We start from the raw sequence: 18,939 nt of genomic DNA, 5'->3' as shown, positions 1-18,939 counted from the left end.
TGGTCTCAATTTAACAGTATTAAGTCTGGTATCACCATACGACGCGTTTGTTAATTGAGTTCAATAATTTTATTATACATTTTAAAAATATGTACAAAATACTATTAACATTCAATTGAAATGGTTTACACTTTGCAACTTAAGAATGAGTATCATTGAGTTCTTTTGATACAGAAAGGCAGACAAAAAACACAAAGTACAGATATTACATTACACAACCTTAAATGTGACAGAATAAAAATGATGCGATTTATAAAGGGCAGCAGGAGAATGGTACATTGTCACTTTAACACACGTGTTTGACGTTGACATAGTACCGACACACAACCTTTACTGTGATATAGATATGTGGCACACGTCAGTCTGTGAGGCTCAAGAAACACACAAATTAAAAATCTTGCAACAGTTCCCGCTGTTAAACATCATGAATAACTCCAGCCATTTTTGCCCTAATCACATCACTTGATTCCAACACCTGCTTCAGGGTTGGTCATTTCCCAGATCCTCTGCTGATCCCAGGCTCAAAAGAACCCAAAGCAGTTTTTTGTTTTTTTTAACCACTGATACTTAAGTTGCATTACCTTGAACAGTGATACTGTTTCCAGGCAGCAAAGATGAAACAAAAACAAGTTGAAGAAGAGTAGCATCAGTTTTTTAAATGTCACATTGTTCTATGTTGAGACTACATCCATACTACTATGTTTTTGTTAGAAAACAGTATTTTCAAACTAAAACGACTCTGTCAACACAAGCGTTTGGCTCCATACCAGTTTTTAACCCCATCCATGTAAACAAGCCTGAAAACGCTCATCACATGGGGACACTGGGCAAGCGCGTGCCTGTGTAAACAGGAAGTTTTGCTCGTGCCAGTGTACACAGGAAGCATGTAGTTGTTATTTGCAGATTGCTGGAGTATCAGCTCATCTCCTACACATGTAAACAGCTGTATCATTGTAAAATGCAGAATTTAACTGCACAACAGAGACAACAGGGACAGCAACACTTGTAACTGATGATCCATGTGGTCTACACTGCAACGTTTCCAAATCCGATTTAACAGTTCTAAAGTTCTGGAGTAGTGTTAACACCAGGTGTATCTCTAGCAGAGGTAATGCATTTTCAAATGAAAAGGCAGTAGTGTGGATATACCCTGTGTCTGCTGGTGCTGTAGGACTGTCCTGAAACAAGCCTTGATCAACTCCACTAGTAAAACTGTCGTTAAGATGGAAAAACAACATCAGGTTCAAAAATGGCTGGAGTTCTGCACTAAGGTACATTTCCATAAAGAGCACTTAAGTGCTTCCTGTAGCTGCACTGCAAACATGGACACAAGTCAGAGTTTCATCATCTCTAAAGTTGGCAACGTCAGTCACTTGGTGTTAATCCCTCTGTGGTCATGTGAGGAGTGCAAAGCAGTACGACCCCCCCCACCCTCTGTTCTGTTTGACGCCCCTGATGGCTAAGGGCTCTCCACAGGCTGCAGCTTGTTAGAAGGTGGTACTGACCCAGCATGCCTCAGTGCTCCGGGGTCACTGCATTCCAAACCACTGTTCCTGATCAGCCCACTGGGCTGCTTCACTGTCACTGCCCTCCAGGTCCCCGTCCTCTCCGCTGCCCTCCATGTCGTCACCGTCCAGCTCCACCGTGGCGTCTGCTGGACTCTCCTCTTTCTCCATCTTCTGCATGCCTTCTAAAGACTTCTGGTCGTTGGGATCCAGGCTTAGGAAGAAAAAGATAAAAACACACAAAATGTAAAACTTCTGCGGCTGGGGGTCTCTCAATCAGAACAATATAAATAAGACTTAAGTTGATAATGTCGTTAAACAGCAGGGGATCATGGCAGTTGTTGTCTTTACTACCATTCTAATGAAATTCTACCTGATACCTAGGTGATGTATTGAAGTGATATTCACATAACAAAGCAAACAGCAATGAATAATCGTAAACAGTGAAAAGAAAAAACAAGAGACTGGCTAGCAGTGTTTTTTCTTCATTGTTTGTCATTTGCCGCAGAAGTTAAACCAGAAGGCGACCAAATTGAAATGTCCTGTTACCTTGAATAACGGATGTGAACATTAAAGCAAACTTTTTGGATAATGTAACTAACTACAATATGTAACAGGTCCAATTGACTTGAGGCATTTTACTAAAGTATTGTTAGATACTATGTCCTTTAAAAATTCCTGATCTTGTACTTTGATTTCACCATCACGAAGTGGCTGAAAATGTACATTTAGAGCAATATTTACTCCTAGGGAGAATCTGAGGTAATTAGAAATAAAATAAAAAGAAAATCAATCAATCATTACCTTAATGCTATGCTGTACTGATCCATGGCTTCTTGGTAATCATTGACGGCTAAAAGAAAATCTCCCAGCATTCTGTGCAGGACACAATCACTCTGATTGGCCAGGGCATTCCGGAGGAGAGCGATCCCCTCTTCATATTTCTGTTCCCGACCTTCACAATAAAAGAAAAGTCTTAACAGAATAATAACAACGATAATAATAATAATAACAATGAATGCAACAGGCCGATAGGATTTCAGTCTGACGTTAGTACGTACTCAGCAGTTCTGCCTTTTTGACCACAGCCTTGGTGTAGTCGGGTCTCTGGGCCAGTGCTTTGTCGAGCAGGGTTTTGGCTTTCTCCTGAGTCACAGGATCTTCCAGGCACACTGTGGCGAGGATGGTCAGAGTCTGTGCATTGGCACCAAGAGTCTTATAGATGTTATTAGCCATTCCCATCGCCTCTCGAATCCCATTGGATGCCAAGTAACAGTCAATCAAGCCTTGAAAGGGGACAGTAAGGTCAATACAAGCAGAGAAATGTGCTACAATTGAAGAGACAGACACCACATTTGGACTGTAAATTTATTTTTTTACAAATATACCTTCATAGCAGTCCAGTCGGCATGGTGCCAAACGCATTGCCTCTCTAAAATGGATGATGGCTTCTTGAACACGGCCCATGTTTCTCAGTGCTGCCCCCTTCAGGAGGAGAGCCTGGACACTGTTGCTGTTCAGCTGAATGGCCTTGGCTCCCAGGTAGAGGGCTCTGGAGTACCGCTTGCTGTAAAAGCTGTGACAACTGAACAAACAAGATACTAATTTAGCAGGGGAATAATATTTCACGAATCAGAGTTTGATTATTAAAGCTGTTCGATGAGAGACTCACCCAGAGATCACCCACGGTTCAGCATGCTGGTCTGAAATATTAAATAATCGTCCTCCCAGCACCTCGACATCCTCCAGGTGTCCCTCACGTGCCATCAGGTAGCCATAAACATCCATTCCTGCAAGGGCACACAGCAGTTAACATCTGTTACCTAGACAATACAAGTCCCGTTTGTCCATTTATCACTCCGGGCCAATTGTCCGCAAGCAACTAAAGCCCAGAGTGTGAATATTGACTGTCAGTCAAAACATAAAGATAAAATAAGAATTTAACTAGTAAACACACTTCTACAGTTTGTGATATAGACTCGGTCTATTAATCAATCAATAAAATCTTCTCTCGTCCTGCGGCACACCTTTGATTAGGTACGGGTCCAGCATCTGAGCTTGTTCGAATTTGAGGATGGCATTTTTGGTGTCCCCTGCCCTAAAGTAGACATCTGCCAGGCTCACCAGGAGGTCCACGTTGTCCCGCAGGAGAGACTTCTTCTCCAGAGAGCTGGATGGGGGAGAGATAGAGTCATACGTCAAATAAAAAGACTGTGGCATTAATAGGCACATTAAGTCACTTGGTATGAGAAATAATAGTCTGCTCACCAAATGGTGTTGATGGCTCTTTGATTGTCCCCTGAGTGTATGAAGGCATACGCTTTAATCCAAACAGAGAGCCAGTCCAGGTTGGGGATACTCTGGATCACATCCATAGTCAAGGACGCAACTTCAGCTCCTTTGACCGACAGAGAGAGAAGACCTAACAGGGGAACATTAAATTTGATTTTCAGCTATTTAAATCAACAGATTCATCAAACGGTCCAGACTTATGATGCACGTAGGACCCATTTAATTTGATGTGAAAAGACAACATACAGACTTGTGTCTCAGCAGGTTAAATGATATTTGTTAGATGTCTGTGCGAGTGTGAGCATGGGTACCTATGATTCCATCCAGGGCGAGTGGACATTGTCTCAGAACCTCTTTGTAGCTTGTCACAGCAGAACGCTCCTGGCCAGCTTTCCTATACAGGTTAGCCAACATCATGTTGATCTAAGATGAGAGAGTAATGACATTCATTTAATCACTAGACAATAAAAAAATACATCTACTTCGGTGATTTCTTTTTATTTGAAAAACAAAATTAAAGCAGTTTAGACCACTGCAGTATCAAAATAAAACCAACTGGCAAGTTATTTTACAGTAAGAATTATAACTACCTATTATTTTAACCCCAGAGTGTGTAGGTTCCTTCACACTTCATTGCATGTATTTGTGTACTTTGTGTACAGCAATGCATCACGAGGTCTCACATGAGATAAAACGTTGCCACACATAATTTCTCTGAGTGGTCTTTTGTTTAAAAAGGTACAGTAACGGTTGGAGTAGCAGCCTACCTTTGGAGTCCTCTGTCTGGATGGAATTCCATCAAGCACTGCAATAGCATCTTTGTCCAGCTTCAAGATGGTGTAACATTCAGCTATCTTGTACTTCACCTCAATTTCTGACGGCAAACTCTGAAAGACAACATTCCGATGATACTTATATTGTTCTGTTATGATTCATGCCAGGTGACAAACTGGTGTGGATTTTTGTCAAGAGTGGAATAACAAGGTGTCTGGGAGTTGACACAGACTTGCAGCAGAAAAGACACTTAACAAAAATGAGAAGAAAATGTCTTCTTCAGACTGCAAAGATGGGCAGAGCTAATGCATCTTGTCTCTATTAAAAATATTAAATCTAAATTTTCTTGTGTCTATATCAACATTGTAGACACAAGTGTTCCACATCCAGGATATCCAAGAGTCCTACAATGGCCAGGATGTGTGATCATCAAAACAATCATTCAATCATATTTGAAAAGACACATAACCTGTGCGAGAATCACAAGAGAAGGATCCAACTCCTAGGATGCACAGAAGTGCAATAGATGCGTGTGTTTAACATTTATTTCAAAATTATATAAATGGAGGTGTATTAATGTTTGAAGTATTAATACAGAGGAGAATGTCTGACAGAGATTTGGGGCAACAACAAAGATTTCAGCAATTTGTGGGATCCTGCACACGTTGTATAATCTGAAACCACACACTGATGCATGATGATGTAAAACACACCTGTGCCTGCAGGTTAGCTGCTGCTCCACCAGTAGAAGTGCGGACTTTAGAGGTTTTGCTGAGCACCTTCTTCTGCTGCAGGGCCATACTGTATTTGCAGGCAGCATTACGATATTCCTTGTCATGGAAGATGGAATCAGCGTGGTAAACCAACAGCTGATACTTCTGGGCCGGAGAGAACACCTCCCTTGAATCAAAAAAACACACAATAATAAAGTAAGAAAACTCGGAAAAAGATGCAGCACAATAAATGGTCTGACACTCGTTAACACAACGTGTCAGAAATCCTATGATTGTTGGGTAACGGAAAGATATAGAAGAAAAATACTGACAATGAAGATATTGCACACAGACAACCAATTCATAAACAACATCCTCAATAAGAAAAGCTAAACAGCAGCAGACACAGTGTCTATTGATCCTAAACACAAAGATGTAGCCACTACAGACAAGGGGCATCCTACTGCTGCTGTTTCTTACGAGCTGCAACTGATGTTGAGCATCAGTAGCACAGCATGAACAGCTGCAGAGCCACTGGCTTTAATTCACCGGACCACCGGGATTGTAATCAAAGCAAATTTGCTTTGACAATACGTAGTTTTCCTTAATGAGATACAAGGTGACATATAAGACGATCGGTAGAAATCTGTTATTTCAAGCTAGCTGTAAAATAGCAACTGTGAGGGATTTGACATATGACTATACCCTGGATAAGAACGCACAGTGTACGCCCAAACAATAATAAACATCCCTATAACGTAGATACACGGACTAGCATCTCGCTAGCGTCTGTTTTTGCTTTACAGTAACATTTATTACAGTCAATTGTATTTGACTGGTTAGCTTAAGGGGCTATCACAGGCTAACAACATAACATGTTGGTGAAAGAAAGCACTCTTCGGGAAATAGACGGAGCCCGCTCTGACATGACTTACGGATTGTTATTACTCATCGTCAGCAACAAACTGCTCAGTATCCGGACATTGGAGTGGAGGCCGGCGGCCGCCATGTCCCGCACATGATCTATTACATTCATCTTCGGGTGAACTCAGGCCGTGCTTTAGGTTTCTGTCTCGGGGCAAAAGTTTGGACTTGTAAACAGCTAACGCTAACTAGCTTCTGTTGTATTAAATATGGCGCCCAACGAGCTTCCTTCCGGATACTGCTGCCTTCAGGAACACCTTACAAGCTCGTACTATTGTCACGACGCTCGTAAATGCGACATATTTGAAGAATGTTTAACTCTCAAGGAGAAATCTAGTAATTAATTGGCTCAATTTATATTTTATAAACAATGTATGAACATTTGTATTTGAGATATGAATGTAAAACTTTCTTATTTGCGTCATGATTGATCGGCTTATGGCGAAATATCCTATAGCTTTGAACGCATCTTCTTTTTTGCTGCAGCAATATTTTTTATTTATGAAACTATAATTATTATATAAATAGGAGACATTTGAAGAATATTTCCAACACGAAATATATGTTTTAAACAACGTCTTCACGGTATTATGATTATAAATATATATTTATTTACTTATTTAAAAAATTACAATTGGATTCTCATTTTCTTTTACTAGGTTTACACTGATATATGGATATATGGTTATTTATACATTTATTCATTAGCAAATGCAAAAACAGTGAGAAACAACGGGGCCCTTTTAAATTCATGCCTGTTTTTAAGATGACTCAATTGGCATCAAATCGATCAAAAATATTCATTATTAAACTTATTTTAATATGCAAATATAATGTACTGAAAAATATAAGAATGTGCTTAGCTATATACGATACGTGGGGCTATACATTAAAAAATGGTAACATAATTGTTGTAGTAATATTTAGTTATGGTCCTTAAAGATATCAATTTTTTTTTATTCCATAATTCATTGATTCTTCTGTCGACAAGCCACCTCAGTGTCCTTGTTAAAAACTCTTTTAAAATAGCATTTTAATTAAGTGGCCTTTAACCTTTAACCTGTTTGTTTGATTCCTTTATTTGTTTTTATTATTAGAATGCTTTTAAACCAGCCATTTGTTTGTGTTACTGCTTGATTTTAACCATCGTCTTACATTAACTTGTTTAAATCTGTAATGCACAAGTTTTCAGTTTTTATGCCTTTGAAGCACTTTGTTGACGTGTTTTTGGAAAAATACTCTATAAATCAAGTGTAACCTTATATCAAACATAATTAAAACAGGTGCCAGCTAAAATCCGTTGCCCTATAATGGCATCACTGGGTGTGTTAAGAAAATAAATTGTGAAATAACAAAAATCGATTTCTAACTTTTTCACCATTTAAAAAACTCCTATATGAGTAGTTTCACATCTCCTGCATGAGGTGATAAGACAGGCATCGGGTAAAAATGTAATAGATGAAATAAAGTCAGACCTCTGAACAAAACAAATCACAATAAGCTGCAATACGACCACAACGCACTGATGTCAGGGGATCCCTTTACTGAGAAACTGAGACACACAGTACAGCACTGCGTGTCCCCGATGACACGAACACACAAACACACGCTGACACAAAAGCACGCACTGCAGACGCACATGCGCACAGCTCAAGGCAGCAGCTGAACCTTGTGTCAAAACACAGGGAACTCAGCAGCAGCAGCAACATCTCGGTCGGACTCAGCTTCACCTCTGTGTTCTCCTCGGAAAGTATTCGTCGCGAAGTGTTTTCCATCCACGTCCTCGTACCATGACCGAACAATCAGCACTACTTCTTCGAAAACAACTGGCAGGTAACACCAACACAAGTGGAACGCGACATTGTCCACATAAAGGCAATCTGCCCTAGCCGCTAGCGTTAGCTTGTTATATTAGCCACGCGAAGCTATGTTTACGCCATAGGAGTGAGCTCAGGAAGCTAACCAGGCAGCACAATGGGCTCCTTCATCACCGCAGCACCGTGTGGGCTCCAGCTGCGGTGGTTGGCTCACCTGCAGTGGAAATAAACACACCCTCAACAAAAACACGTCCTCAACAACATTATATTTGACAACCAAACGGATCGCACCGCCAGCCCTGCTAACAGGCTAGCAAGTTCGACATTAGTTAGCTGACGGAACAAAGGAATAATCAGTCCAGGGACTCATCTGCTCGGATCACTTCAGCTTTGCTAATGAAAGCTATTTGTTCAACCTCCCGTACACGGATTCAGATACTAACGTGTAGCAATTTATTAAAATTACAAACTTAATAAAGACGATGATGACCAACACTGGTTCGTTTTCGCGTCTTTTATGATGGATGCGCATCTCTGAGTGTGTTAAAGCCTTCAACCATCAAACTCGTATGTTTGTTATTGAGCTGCTTTAGAGAACCAGCCTCAGTGTTATTTGTAGGGTTGGTGACAGTGGTGTGTTTTCTTATTAATGACAGACACTGAGACACCCACACCTCTGATGATTGGTCTGTGTCCGGCTGACGGTACAGATCAGTGTCTGGCTCTCTCTCTCTCCTCTTTCATGTGGTGTTTTTTTTCTATTAATATCAGATATTTACACCACCTTATAGTTGGTGACAGATATTGTTAAATTCGTAAATAAGTACGTTTTTGACACAACACACTCGTAAGGGGGGGAATCTTCTGTTTATAGCTATTAAAGGAACAAGTAGTCAAATATATCTAACCAATATTATGACGATCAGCAGTTCAGGTGAATAGTCTGTTCCCAATATTGATGTTATGCAAGTCTTTTAATTTGCCATTTGAACACAGTAGCCAAACAGGCCTGTATTGATCAAGTTTGACCTTCTGTTTATAATTTACTGAGGCTTGACACCGCCTGACTTCTGAGGGGTTTCCTGTGGTGCTGAAATGACAGCAGCTCTCCACCACTGCAGCCAGGGCTCCACAGGCCGAGACCCGCTCTTCTATGACACATTGAACATGTCACACTGATTGTACAATATGCAGATTTTGGCTTCTCAGTGTGTGGAAAGAATGAATCACTGGTTTTACATTGGTTGAATTGATTAAGCTCTTCAAGTGGGTGATTCACTCCAACAGTAATTATAACTTTTGGAAACCACGCGTTGATGCCGTGAACATTTGCCAATCTTTATACTCACTGAATGAACTTGGAATAATGTGACAGTATAACCTAATCTCCTTTTTAATAGGGTAATTCTTTGTTTTAAACATTCATTAATGAAGAGACATGAAAAGGTGTGTTTCTGTCACTTGATTAAACATTATGAAATGATACTAAACACTGAAACTGAATATTTCCGTTAAAATGGGTGATTAAACTCTTCTCATAGACGGATCTATTGTATGTCTGGTATTACTGGTTAAACAATTAGTCAACACAGCAAATTGTTTTATGGCACCCATTTTACATATGAAGGATTAATGCTAACAGTCTAATCCCATATCAGGGGGTGGTAATACAGCCTTTACCACCAATGTAGTTTTCTATCACTTATTTGTAAATGCTAACTCAACATTTCATGTAGCATCAGGAAGTGGACTTTTATATTGAGTTGAAGTTGAGGTCTGATAGATGATGTTGACAGTTTTGTTTCGAATGTATCTGAAGACAGATGCATGTTAAGGTGGAGATCTCACAACATCATAAAGCAACCCAACCGTTCCCATGACGAGCAAACACTTGGCACAGTGGAGAGGGAAATAAACAGATTGTGTGTGTGTGTGTGTGTGTGGGGGGGGGGGGGGGGGGGAATTAGAGGAGAAAAATGTGGGGGTGAGACAAAAAGAGAGACACCAGCAACGGTTGTGTAACTGTTCTATTGCACCGTCAGACTGGCTGCTATAATGATAGTAGTGATACTGTATGTAATACTGTTATTGATACTTAAAACAGCAATGACAGCAGCACCTATAAACAACTATAGTAATAGACGGGGGGGGGGTCACATGCAGATGGTGCATCTCTGCAGGCAGAGATACCTGCAGAATGAGGACCGAAGGAAAAAGCTACATGGGAGAGAAAACACCAAGTTAACGACATGCAGTAGTCTGATTTAAATACATTGGGGAGAGATGTGCCCAGTGCATCATGGGAGTTCCTCGATTTATAGCAGCATAACTAAGGGATGACTCAGTGCTCCCCTGAGCTTTAAGATTTCCAACCTAACAAGAAGCAACACTGGATGTAATGGACCCGGTCAACTCTACGTAACTGTGTACTAGGTCAGACATGTAAGCAGACTACAGCTCATGGACGACTGCATGTAAATACTGTATTTCCTCTTCTCCCAGAGCTCAACAAGAACCCCGTGGAGGGCTTTTCAGCTGGTCTCATAGACGATGATGACATATACAAATGGGAGGTTGTGATCATTGGTCCACAAGATACCCTTTTGTAAGTGCAAACATAATTTGGATAATAATATCTTAGGTTTGAGATATTTAAATGCATGTTATATAACTTCATCATCTCTCATTTGTCTTTGTTCTGTTCTTTGTCTGTATTGCAGTGAAGGAGGGTTTTTCAAAGCATACCTAACCTTCCCTTATGATTATCCTCTACGGCCTCCAAAGATGAAGTTTATCACTGAACTCTGGCACCCGAATGGTAAACACACTCTGCTTGCTCTTTCATGGACATCCTTTTCATTTTACAGATCTTTTGGTTGATGGTTCAGTGGTGTAACCCTGATTGTGTTGAATTCTAGTGAGGGCCATCTTAATGTCACAACAGTGGTTAAAGTTATCTTCTAATTCTCCACAGTTGCAAAGAATGGGGATGTTTGCATCTCAATCCTGCACGAGCCGGGCGAAGATAAGTTTGGTTATGAAAAGCCTGAGGAGCGTTGGCTTCCCATCCACACAGTAGAGACAATCATGATTAGTGTTATCTCCATGCTGGCGGACCCCAACAGTGATTCACCAGCTAATGTGGATGCGGCGGTGAGTTGCATTACTGATTCCATTTCCCTGACAACAGAAATCTCTTCTTCATTCTTGTAATCAGTTGACGATGTTTTGGTAAAAGGAGTCTGATGTCGCTCCCACAGAAAGAGTGGAGGGAGGACCCTAACGGTGAATTTAAGAGGAAGGTGGCTCGCTGTGTAAGAAAAAGTCAAGAGATGGCGTTTGATTAGGAATCAATTGTAAATTCCAGGGTAAGTAAATAGTCTCTCAGCTAAGGCAACGTCTATACTACTCCGTATTCATTTGAAACCTCCTCCACTGTACTGCTGGCCCTGTTTGGGTTTGAAAATCCTCTGTGCAGCGTTTTAGTCTGGAGGGGCATAAACAGAGATATTTTGAAACGATGATTTAGGTGAACCACTTGCTGGTTTGGTCTTTATGGTCACGACATAGCCCTTGCTGATTCATCACGCTCCTATCACATGACTCCTTTCTGGAAGAAACCAATCAGCATTAGCCTCTGCTAACAGTGTAGAACACAACTTGGATAGTCTGTTGCTTGCGTCACCTGTTTTCTTTGCTAACCGCTGCTGTGCAGTTAGATTCTGCATTTTACCATTATACAAGTGTTAACATGTAGCGTTTATGTGAACAATCTGCAGATGTATGTTTAAAGTTGTTTTCGTATGGATGGGAATTTAAACTGATAGAGAGAATAAACGCTCATTGCTCATTTTAGTTTGAAGACGCCATTTTCAAAAGAAAACGTAGTAGTATGGATGAAGCCTAAGACTCGTGTGAAACATTTCTTATGGAAGAAATAATAATACATGTTTTTTTTGTTTATTTCTTTCAGTTAAAGGATGCCTTCAGAGGGAACATTTCAGCAAAAGGCTTTTGCACCCCTTGTTTTGCCAGTCGAAGGAATTGGTTGACCCCAACCGCGTTACTTTGAGCGGTTGTCATTTTCCGCAAGACGAGCCAATTTGAGAACCTTACCAGCAAAAATTTACCTATTTCCTACCTGGAATTGTATATTTAATTTTATTTATTTTGAAAAAAATTAATGATGTAAGATATGTCACTACTGTAAATTAACTTGCTTTTTTATCTGCTGCTGAAAAGTTTCTACTTTATACCAGGTTTCTTATGCAATTTAGTGGTCAAGATTGTGTAAAACAAACAAAAGCCCGTTGTCATTAGGTCGTCACTCGTCCTCCCGCTGCACTTGTTCCACCAGATTAACGTCGGCCCGCTAATCTCCGTCATTGGTGTTATTTGTTTTCAACACTGTCATTGAATCACTATTGCCTTTTGTTGGCTTCACCTCCTCACAGTTTGTTTGTTGTTCAGAGGGACAGGTTGATATCTTAAAAAGGAACTTTTCTTTCTGAGGAACAGCCGCCTGTTAGTTTTTTGTTATGTTGGTGAACGTCTGACTCTCAAGCCTGCATGATCCTCTTAAACAGCTGTTATCTGTTATTGCCAGCTGTGGATGAACACATGGAAGGGATCTGAGTGATACCGTTTTCGAACATGATGATGTGCACTAACAGAAGGCTCCAGACAACTTCTCCGTATCAGACTTTTGCTCAAACTCAATTTGTAGCGATCAGTAAAACCATCATTGAATATTCATGACTCTTTTCCTCAACACATGGCCATCATCATCAATGAAGATGTTTATTATTCCCCACTCAGTCTAATGAGTTCACAACGCTACAATCAATCATGGACAACCAAAACCAGTCTGTGAAAATTACCTAAACTGTGATTATTCCTCATGTCCACTGGTTACCTGGCGTCTGAGCTTTTCCTTTTTTCAAGGAACTAATTTAACAAGGGGTTTTGGGTGGTTCTTGGTAACATGAATTTAGGGGCTCCATAGTAGAATATTAGGCTAGTTGTTCTTTCCTTCTTTGTTGTGGCACATTTAGCTCTCGATCGATGTGTCGTTAAAACACGATGTGTGAGTCCCATTGACTCGTGGGTTTAGACTCTGAGGACATTGGGTAGATTGCTGAGTAACTCAACATCTTGAGTTCTGATTGGTGCACACCTGATGATGATGTTTTCACCTTATACTTTATCGCTGAATTTGGGCTGGGATTCTTGATAGAGACTTGAAAAAGAGAACTCACCACTAAGTAGAGTATAAGTTAGTTTCGTGATGGGGAATGAACACTATAGGTATTATTTTTGAAGACTATAAACGGTAGGGTTCGGTTGGAGTCTTGTTCACTTTCATGGATGGTGTTGCTGACTATTAAGCCATCATGACATCTACTTTGAATTATGAAATCCATATTTAGAATGATGTGACTGACATTGAATAACAGCTAACCATCTTTTGGCGCATGCAATCAGGTTTTGAAGGAGTTGGATATGTTTTGAATAGTATACCATTGTTAGTACACTCTGGGTGTCATGTGTACAGTTAGTAGATTTCTGTAGACTTGATGATCACATAACTGCTGTCGACATTACCTTTTTAAATTTTCTAACCTACCATGACCTCCTCTGACCGGTGTTCACTGTATTTGCACAGATTCGGTGCGTTTGAAATGTCATTAAGCAATACGCTCTGAAAATGGTGTGTCCAGGTTAATCCACCCATACGCCATTCTATTTGTTTTGGGTTTTTCTTTTTTCCATTTTGTGTCAATGCAATGTATATTGGACATGATGCTCAATAAAGTGTGTAAACAGAGGGGCTTGTAATATGGTTTGTGCTTTACATTTTAGATGAGAACACGCTCTGGGTTAAAGTGTATTAGACCTCTGCTCTGTAATTGGAGCCCTGGGAACAGTGTCCTGTGTCAGGGCTGGCTTCATTTCACAATAATGGGCTCTGCTGGCTGCGACATGCTGAGCTGATCACGGTGTGGGCGAGCTCTCTGATATATCCATAGAAAATATTGTAATTGTATTAGACGATGAGGAAGCGGGTGTCGTTTGTCGAGCACCTGAAAAAGGAAAGCTTGTTAAAAAATGGAAGTGGTCACATTTTAATGAGGTAAGACAACAATACGAGAACTAATGGGATGAACATAACGGATTTAGATTTATTCTTCTTTCAAATGGTGAAAATATTTATTTTTAGGTCTGCAGAGTCTAACAAGAGTAACATGGAGGGTGAGTCAAACCCCTGTTTTAAATGCCAACTGTAAATAGAATAAACCTGTCTTGATTATTGAATTTTAAATGGATGATTCTAATGTGGAATAAAAGCAACTGCAGGTGTTTGTTTTCTCTTTAATGACTAATCCAAACCTTTTATTCTCAGTCTAATGCCCTTATAATGTGCTGGAAGTATTCAAATGGTGAACTGAAATTTACTTTAATCAAAGTTAAAAGTACTACGTTTTTAAGAAAAACATTTTGCACGAAAAGACCCAAATCATCAAAAGTTAAAGTATCATTTGTGTAGAATGGCTCTGTTGATATTATATACACAAAGGAGTATTACTTTGAGGTACATCAAAAACACATCAGCAGCATTTTAATGCAGTAACTACTTGAGGTGGAGCTACCTTCAAGAACTTAATACACAGCATATTTGTTAACAAGAGATCATATTCTAGGAGCTGATGTTAACATCTGGATGAGAAATATAAAACAATGTATTAACAAACTACAGATGTAGAATAAATGCGCATGAAAAGGCAGAATGACAGGGAACACAACACATGGACAAACCTGACCTGAGCACCGGATCCCTGGTATTAGCCGAAGCCACCCAGGCTGTTTACTAAACAACATCCTCTTCTCTCCTATATGTTCTCATTTGATCGACCGGTCTGGTCTTGTTTCTTCTTTGTAAAGCACTTAGCAATATTTTAAAAAAAAGTCCTGTAAAAAAAAAAAGATATATATATTATTATTACATAACCCGAGCAAATTCCTTGTAGCTGTAAACCTACTTGGCAATAAATACTTTCTGATTTTCTGTCACTCTTATCATGCTATCTAATAAAGTTTTAAGCACAGTAACAAAAAACTTGTATATTGTGTTTTCATCTGCATGTATCAGAGTAGAAGTATAAATCAGAATAAAATGAATATGCTTAGGTTAAGTTTAAATACCTCAGAATTATAAAGACAAAAATAAATAATTTTTTTGTAGTGAATTCACATAAGTGAAACAGAGTTGTGGTTGTATCACCCAGAAACATGTTTATTCTTACCAATACATTTACCTGATGAAATCCAGTAAACCCATAATCTCGTTATATATGCTATAATATATGCTATAATAATGGTTGGAATGAAATCCTTTCCAGTAGTGTTATGTTTAAACTCTGCTGCTTAAACACAGTAACACTACAGATAATCGAAATAGTCCGAAATTAGGCGTTGTCTGTGACTTGTTGCCTTTGCCAGGCCTGGAGTGTTCCCCAGGTCAGCAGGGTAGAGAGATGTGCAGAGGAACACACACACATGTGCCTGCAGGCGGTCAGCACATGAAGACAATACACATGTCCGAATCTGTGATGTCTGCACCCTTCTTACAGGTAACCGCATGAACAGATGCTCAGTTTTCATCTTGTCATGTTCAATGTCTATAAATTGGTTTAAATGAGATATTCTTCGCGTTCAACAAGATCAGTGCCATCACATCAGTTCTGGTGTTTGTCTCAGCACCCTGCCCTCACAGCTGGACAGAGACGCCTCCTCTGCAGCATAGCTAATGTGTACAGTACCGAGCACATGAGACGCCAGATGAAGCAGCACTATCTCAATGTGCTGCACTCGTGTGTCCAGTCAGGTGAGTATCCAAACGTCCCAGATGTTTAACTTCGACCGCTGCCATCAGCCTCATGTTGTGTTTTGTTTATCTCCCAGGTCAGAGTCCCTCCTGCAGGAGGGGGCATCAGCGTGGAGACAGCAGCACGCTTACACAGGATGCAGGGAAGGATGTGGAGGCAAGGGCGAAGCCACAAGGGCAGAGGAAAGGCAGCAGCAGGAGCAGCAGCACAGCCAATCCTGATGTCATACTTCCCAGAATAGTCCACCGATGAGGGAAATGATGGCGGATGGTTTAACCCGGCTTTAAGGACCTTATATGATGAGGGGTTATGTTGATCTTTGTACCAACACCTTCTGTCTGGTTGCACAGTTTTTAAAATATGAATTTATAATGTCTTCCTTACAAAGAATGGTGTGCAGGCGTGGTTTCATACAACACTCCACATATTAGAAGCTGCTGCTTTCACAGTCCTACCTCTGTTTGTTGGATGTTTAGTTGTAGTTGTCGTTTAAATTGTTCTTCTATTCTTTAACATGCTACCATCCATAACACAATAATAAATATTGGATCGTGTAAATGGGTATTCTACTGTCACTGAGTTCTTAGTCAGAATTTAGATTATACAGTATATGTGTTAATGATACAGGTTTTATTTGGGCTTTTTCAGCACTTGAAATGGAAATGAAGAATGATGTAGTTTTCATTAGAGGAAGCAATATTTCATGAATTAATGTTGCTACGTTATTTATTTGTATGTAGTGATTCTAAACCTTTACATGTAATATTTTATTGCACTACCTACTACTAGTTAGCTCGTTTAATAACTTATTCTGTACAGTTTTACTACAACATATGCTACTAGCTTTTATATTATCTGGTGCTGAACATTGTTGACGGTCCCTATCAAAAAAAGCAGTAAATAAAGCTTAAGGTTAAGACAGGGGCGTTTCTAGGATTGAAAGAGGGGGGGGGGGGGGCTTAGCCCCTAAGGATGCTGAATCTTTGCGCGCCACGCGCGCTTTTTGGCTCATTTGGGGCTGCGGATATCCATGTTTCATACAGTTCATAGATTGGTTCAATCAGAAAGAGTGTGATTTTTCTTTGTATCTTTGCTTGCATTCATTCAGTATAAGATAACAGAAGAGACAGAATTTCAGGGTCGTTGTGATATTTGACAACACAAACATGAACTGATTATAAACAACAACATTCATTCTCTCTCTCTCTCTCTCTCTCTCAATCTCGCGCTTAAACCAGCCAGTCTCTCTCTCTCTCTCTCTCTCTCTCTCTCGCTCGCTCGCTTAAACCAGCCAGTCTGTCTCTCTCCCTCTCTCTCCTTCTCTCTGCGTGTGTCTATCTGTGTCATTGTTTTATATTGAATGTTTGATAGATCAAATTCACCTAAATCTTACACACTATTTCATCCTGTCACCTGTAGACAAAAGCCATTTGACTTCAAGATCCAGACAAGAACGGAAACTTCTTCTGAAAATAGTGCATCAACTGTTCCATCAGCTTCATCAAAAGATAGATCTACTCTCTGCTGTAAACCATGGAGAAACCAGATATTCTGAAGATCCTCAATGACGAACTCCTCACAGCCTACAGGAAGATTAATGCTCTTAAGGATGAGGTGTGGCAGCTGGAAAACCAGCTTCAAGACAGAGATGATGTCATAAAGATGGCGGTGGAGAAGGAGAAGGAGAAGGAGAAGGAGAAGGAGACCGAGAAGGAGATGGAGACGGAGAAGGAGAATGAGATCCAGGCTCTGAAGGAGAAGGTGGAGCAGCTGGAAAACCACCTGAAAGACAAAGACGATGTAATAACGAAGGAGGTCAAGAAACGGCGCGCTCGCCTCAGGGCCTATCTGGACTGCTTGGCGGAGCTCACTGACTGTCAGGCCAAGGCTAACATTTTGGAAGCAAGTCTGCACCAGGAGCCTGCACCAGGAACCTGAGACAAGAAGGAGCAGTGAGGTGGAGGTCACCAAGGAGAAGGAGAAGGAGAAGGAGAACAAGAAGGTGCTCGCTTCAGGGCCAAAAGGAGACGAAACTGCAGCAGGAGACAACTCCAACTATGGGACTGAGCTACAGAAAGGAGGAGGCCGAGATGAGCTGGAGGAGAGAGAAGAGGTGGAGAAGCCCCGCCCTCACCCTTTTTCTACTCCTCAAAAAAAAAAACTCCCCTGTCCCCCTTTGTACATATTTGAAATGATCTAATGATGTGTTGTAAATATGTCAAACTTTTTGAATAAAAATAACTAGTACAGTAACATCTACCTCTGTCTTTCTGAATATAGATACAGGATTCATCAATCAATTAACACAGTGTTGGAGTGAAACAAATCAGTGTGATTCATTTAGTTTGCTACTATTCATACGAACACAGCAGAGCATAGACAAACAATGTTTCTTAACTTTTTTACATTTGGTAAAATCTATATATTAATTATGACAACAATACAATAATAATACTATCATCTCATCTGAGGGCCCACCCATCACACTGACCACGCCCATCTGACACGCACACACACACATGCACACACACACACACACACACACACACAAATACACACACACGCATACACACACGCACGCACGCACACACACACACACAAGTCATTATCATTTATATATTTACTGTATATATACACATTTATTTCAATTTATTAATGGTTGAGGTCAATATCAGATCAGAAGACATGTTCATGGCACTGAAGTCAATGTAAAATGATTTAATTTATATAATCAATTTGTAAATTAATTATATAAATTATATTACAGTATGGATGTGGTGGTCTTACTATAAATACATTTGATTTTCATTCAATCATATATATTTGATGTATTTAGTGATTTTATTTTCAAATTGTTGATTTAACGATAAAGTTGTTTTTTCCAATTGCACCTAAAGCCTTTTTCGTTTTTCTGGTAATGATACACCTTAAGACATTTATTACATTTCTATATGTGACTGAGCCTCTTCAGGCTTAACTAGCCTCATGTCAATATGAATGTATTTACTTCAGCTAAGCTATTTAGCAT

The 18,939-nt window shown here is 40.0% G+C and overlaps 2 protein-coding genes across 3 annotated transcripts; one reads left to right on the top strand and one right to left on the bottom strand.

Moving 5' to 3' along the window:
• Positions 1-54: 54 nt before the first annotated feature.
• anapc7 (anaphase promoting complex subunit 7) lies at positions 55-6,433 on the bottom strand. Its single transcript, XM_053420466.1, has 11 exons — positions 6,220-6,433; positions 5,285-5,471; positions 4,565-4,684; positions 4,109-4,220; positions 3,774-3,927; positions 3,533-3,675; positions 3,178-3,295; positions 2,894-3,090; positions 2,567-2,791; positions 2,310-2,460; positions 55-1,719 (listed from the first exon to the last, which is right to left on the bottom strand). The coding sequence occupies exons 1-11, from the start codon at positions 6,318-6,320 to the stop codon at positions 1,530-1,532; spliced, it is 1,698 nt and encodes a 565-aa protein (XP_053276441.1). The 5' UTR covers positions 6,321-6,433; the 3' UTR covers positions 55-1,529.
• Positions 6,434-7,847: 1,414 nt separating this feature from the next.
• LOC128438087 (ubiquitin-conjugating enzyme E2 G1) lies at positions 7,848-13,852 on the top strand. 2 transcript variants are annotated; one of them, XM_053420465.1, is made up of 6 exons: positions 7,848-8,041; positions 10,528-10,630; positions 10,746-10,843; positions 11,000-11,178; positions 11,286-11,393; positions 11,999-13,852. In XM_053420465.1, the coding sequence occupies exons 1-5, from the start codon at positions 7,999-8,001 to the stop codon at positions 11,370-11,372; spliced, it is 510 nt and encodes a 169-aa protein (XP_053276440.1). In that variant the 5' UTR covers positions 7,848-7,998; the 3' UTR covers positions 11,373-11,393; positions 11,999-13,852. The 2 variants fall into 2 exon arrangements, 1 of the variants encoding a protein (XP_053276440.1); XR_008338284.1 differs by having other exon boundaries at positions 7,862-8,041; positions 11,264-11,393.
• The last annotated feature ends 5,087 nt before the right edge of the window (positions 13,853-18,939 follow it).

Source organism: Pleuronectes platessa, chromosome 4 (assembly GCF_947347685.1).
Source record: "Pleuronectes platessa chromosome 4, fPlePla1.1, whole genome shotgun sequence".
NCBI lineage: Eukaryota > Metazoa > Chordata > Actinopteri > Pleuronectiformes > Pleuronectidae > Pleuronectes > Pleuronectes platessa.
This window is presented reverse-complemented; position numbering and strand designations above follow the sequence as displayed.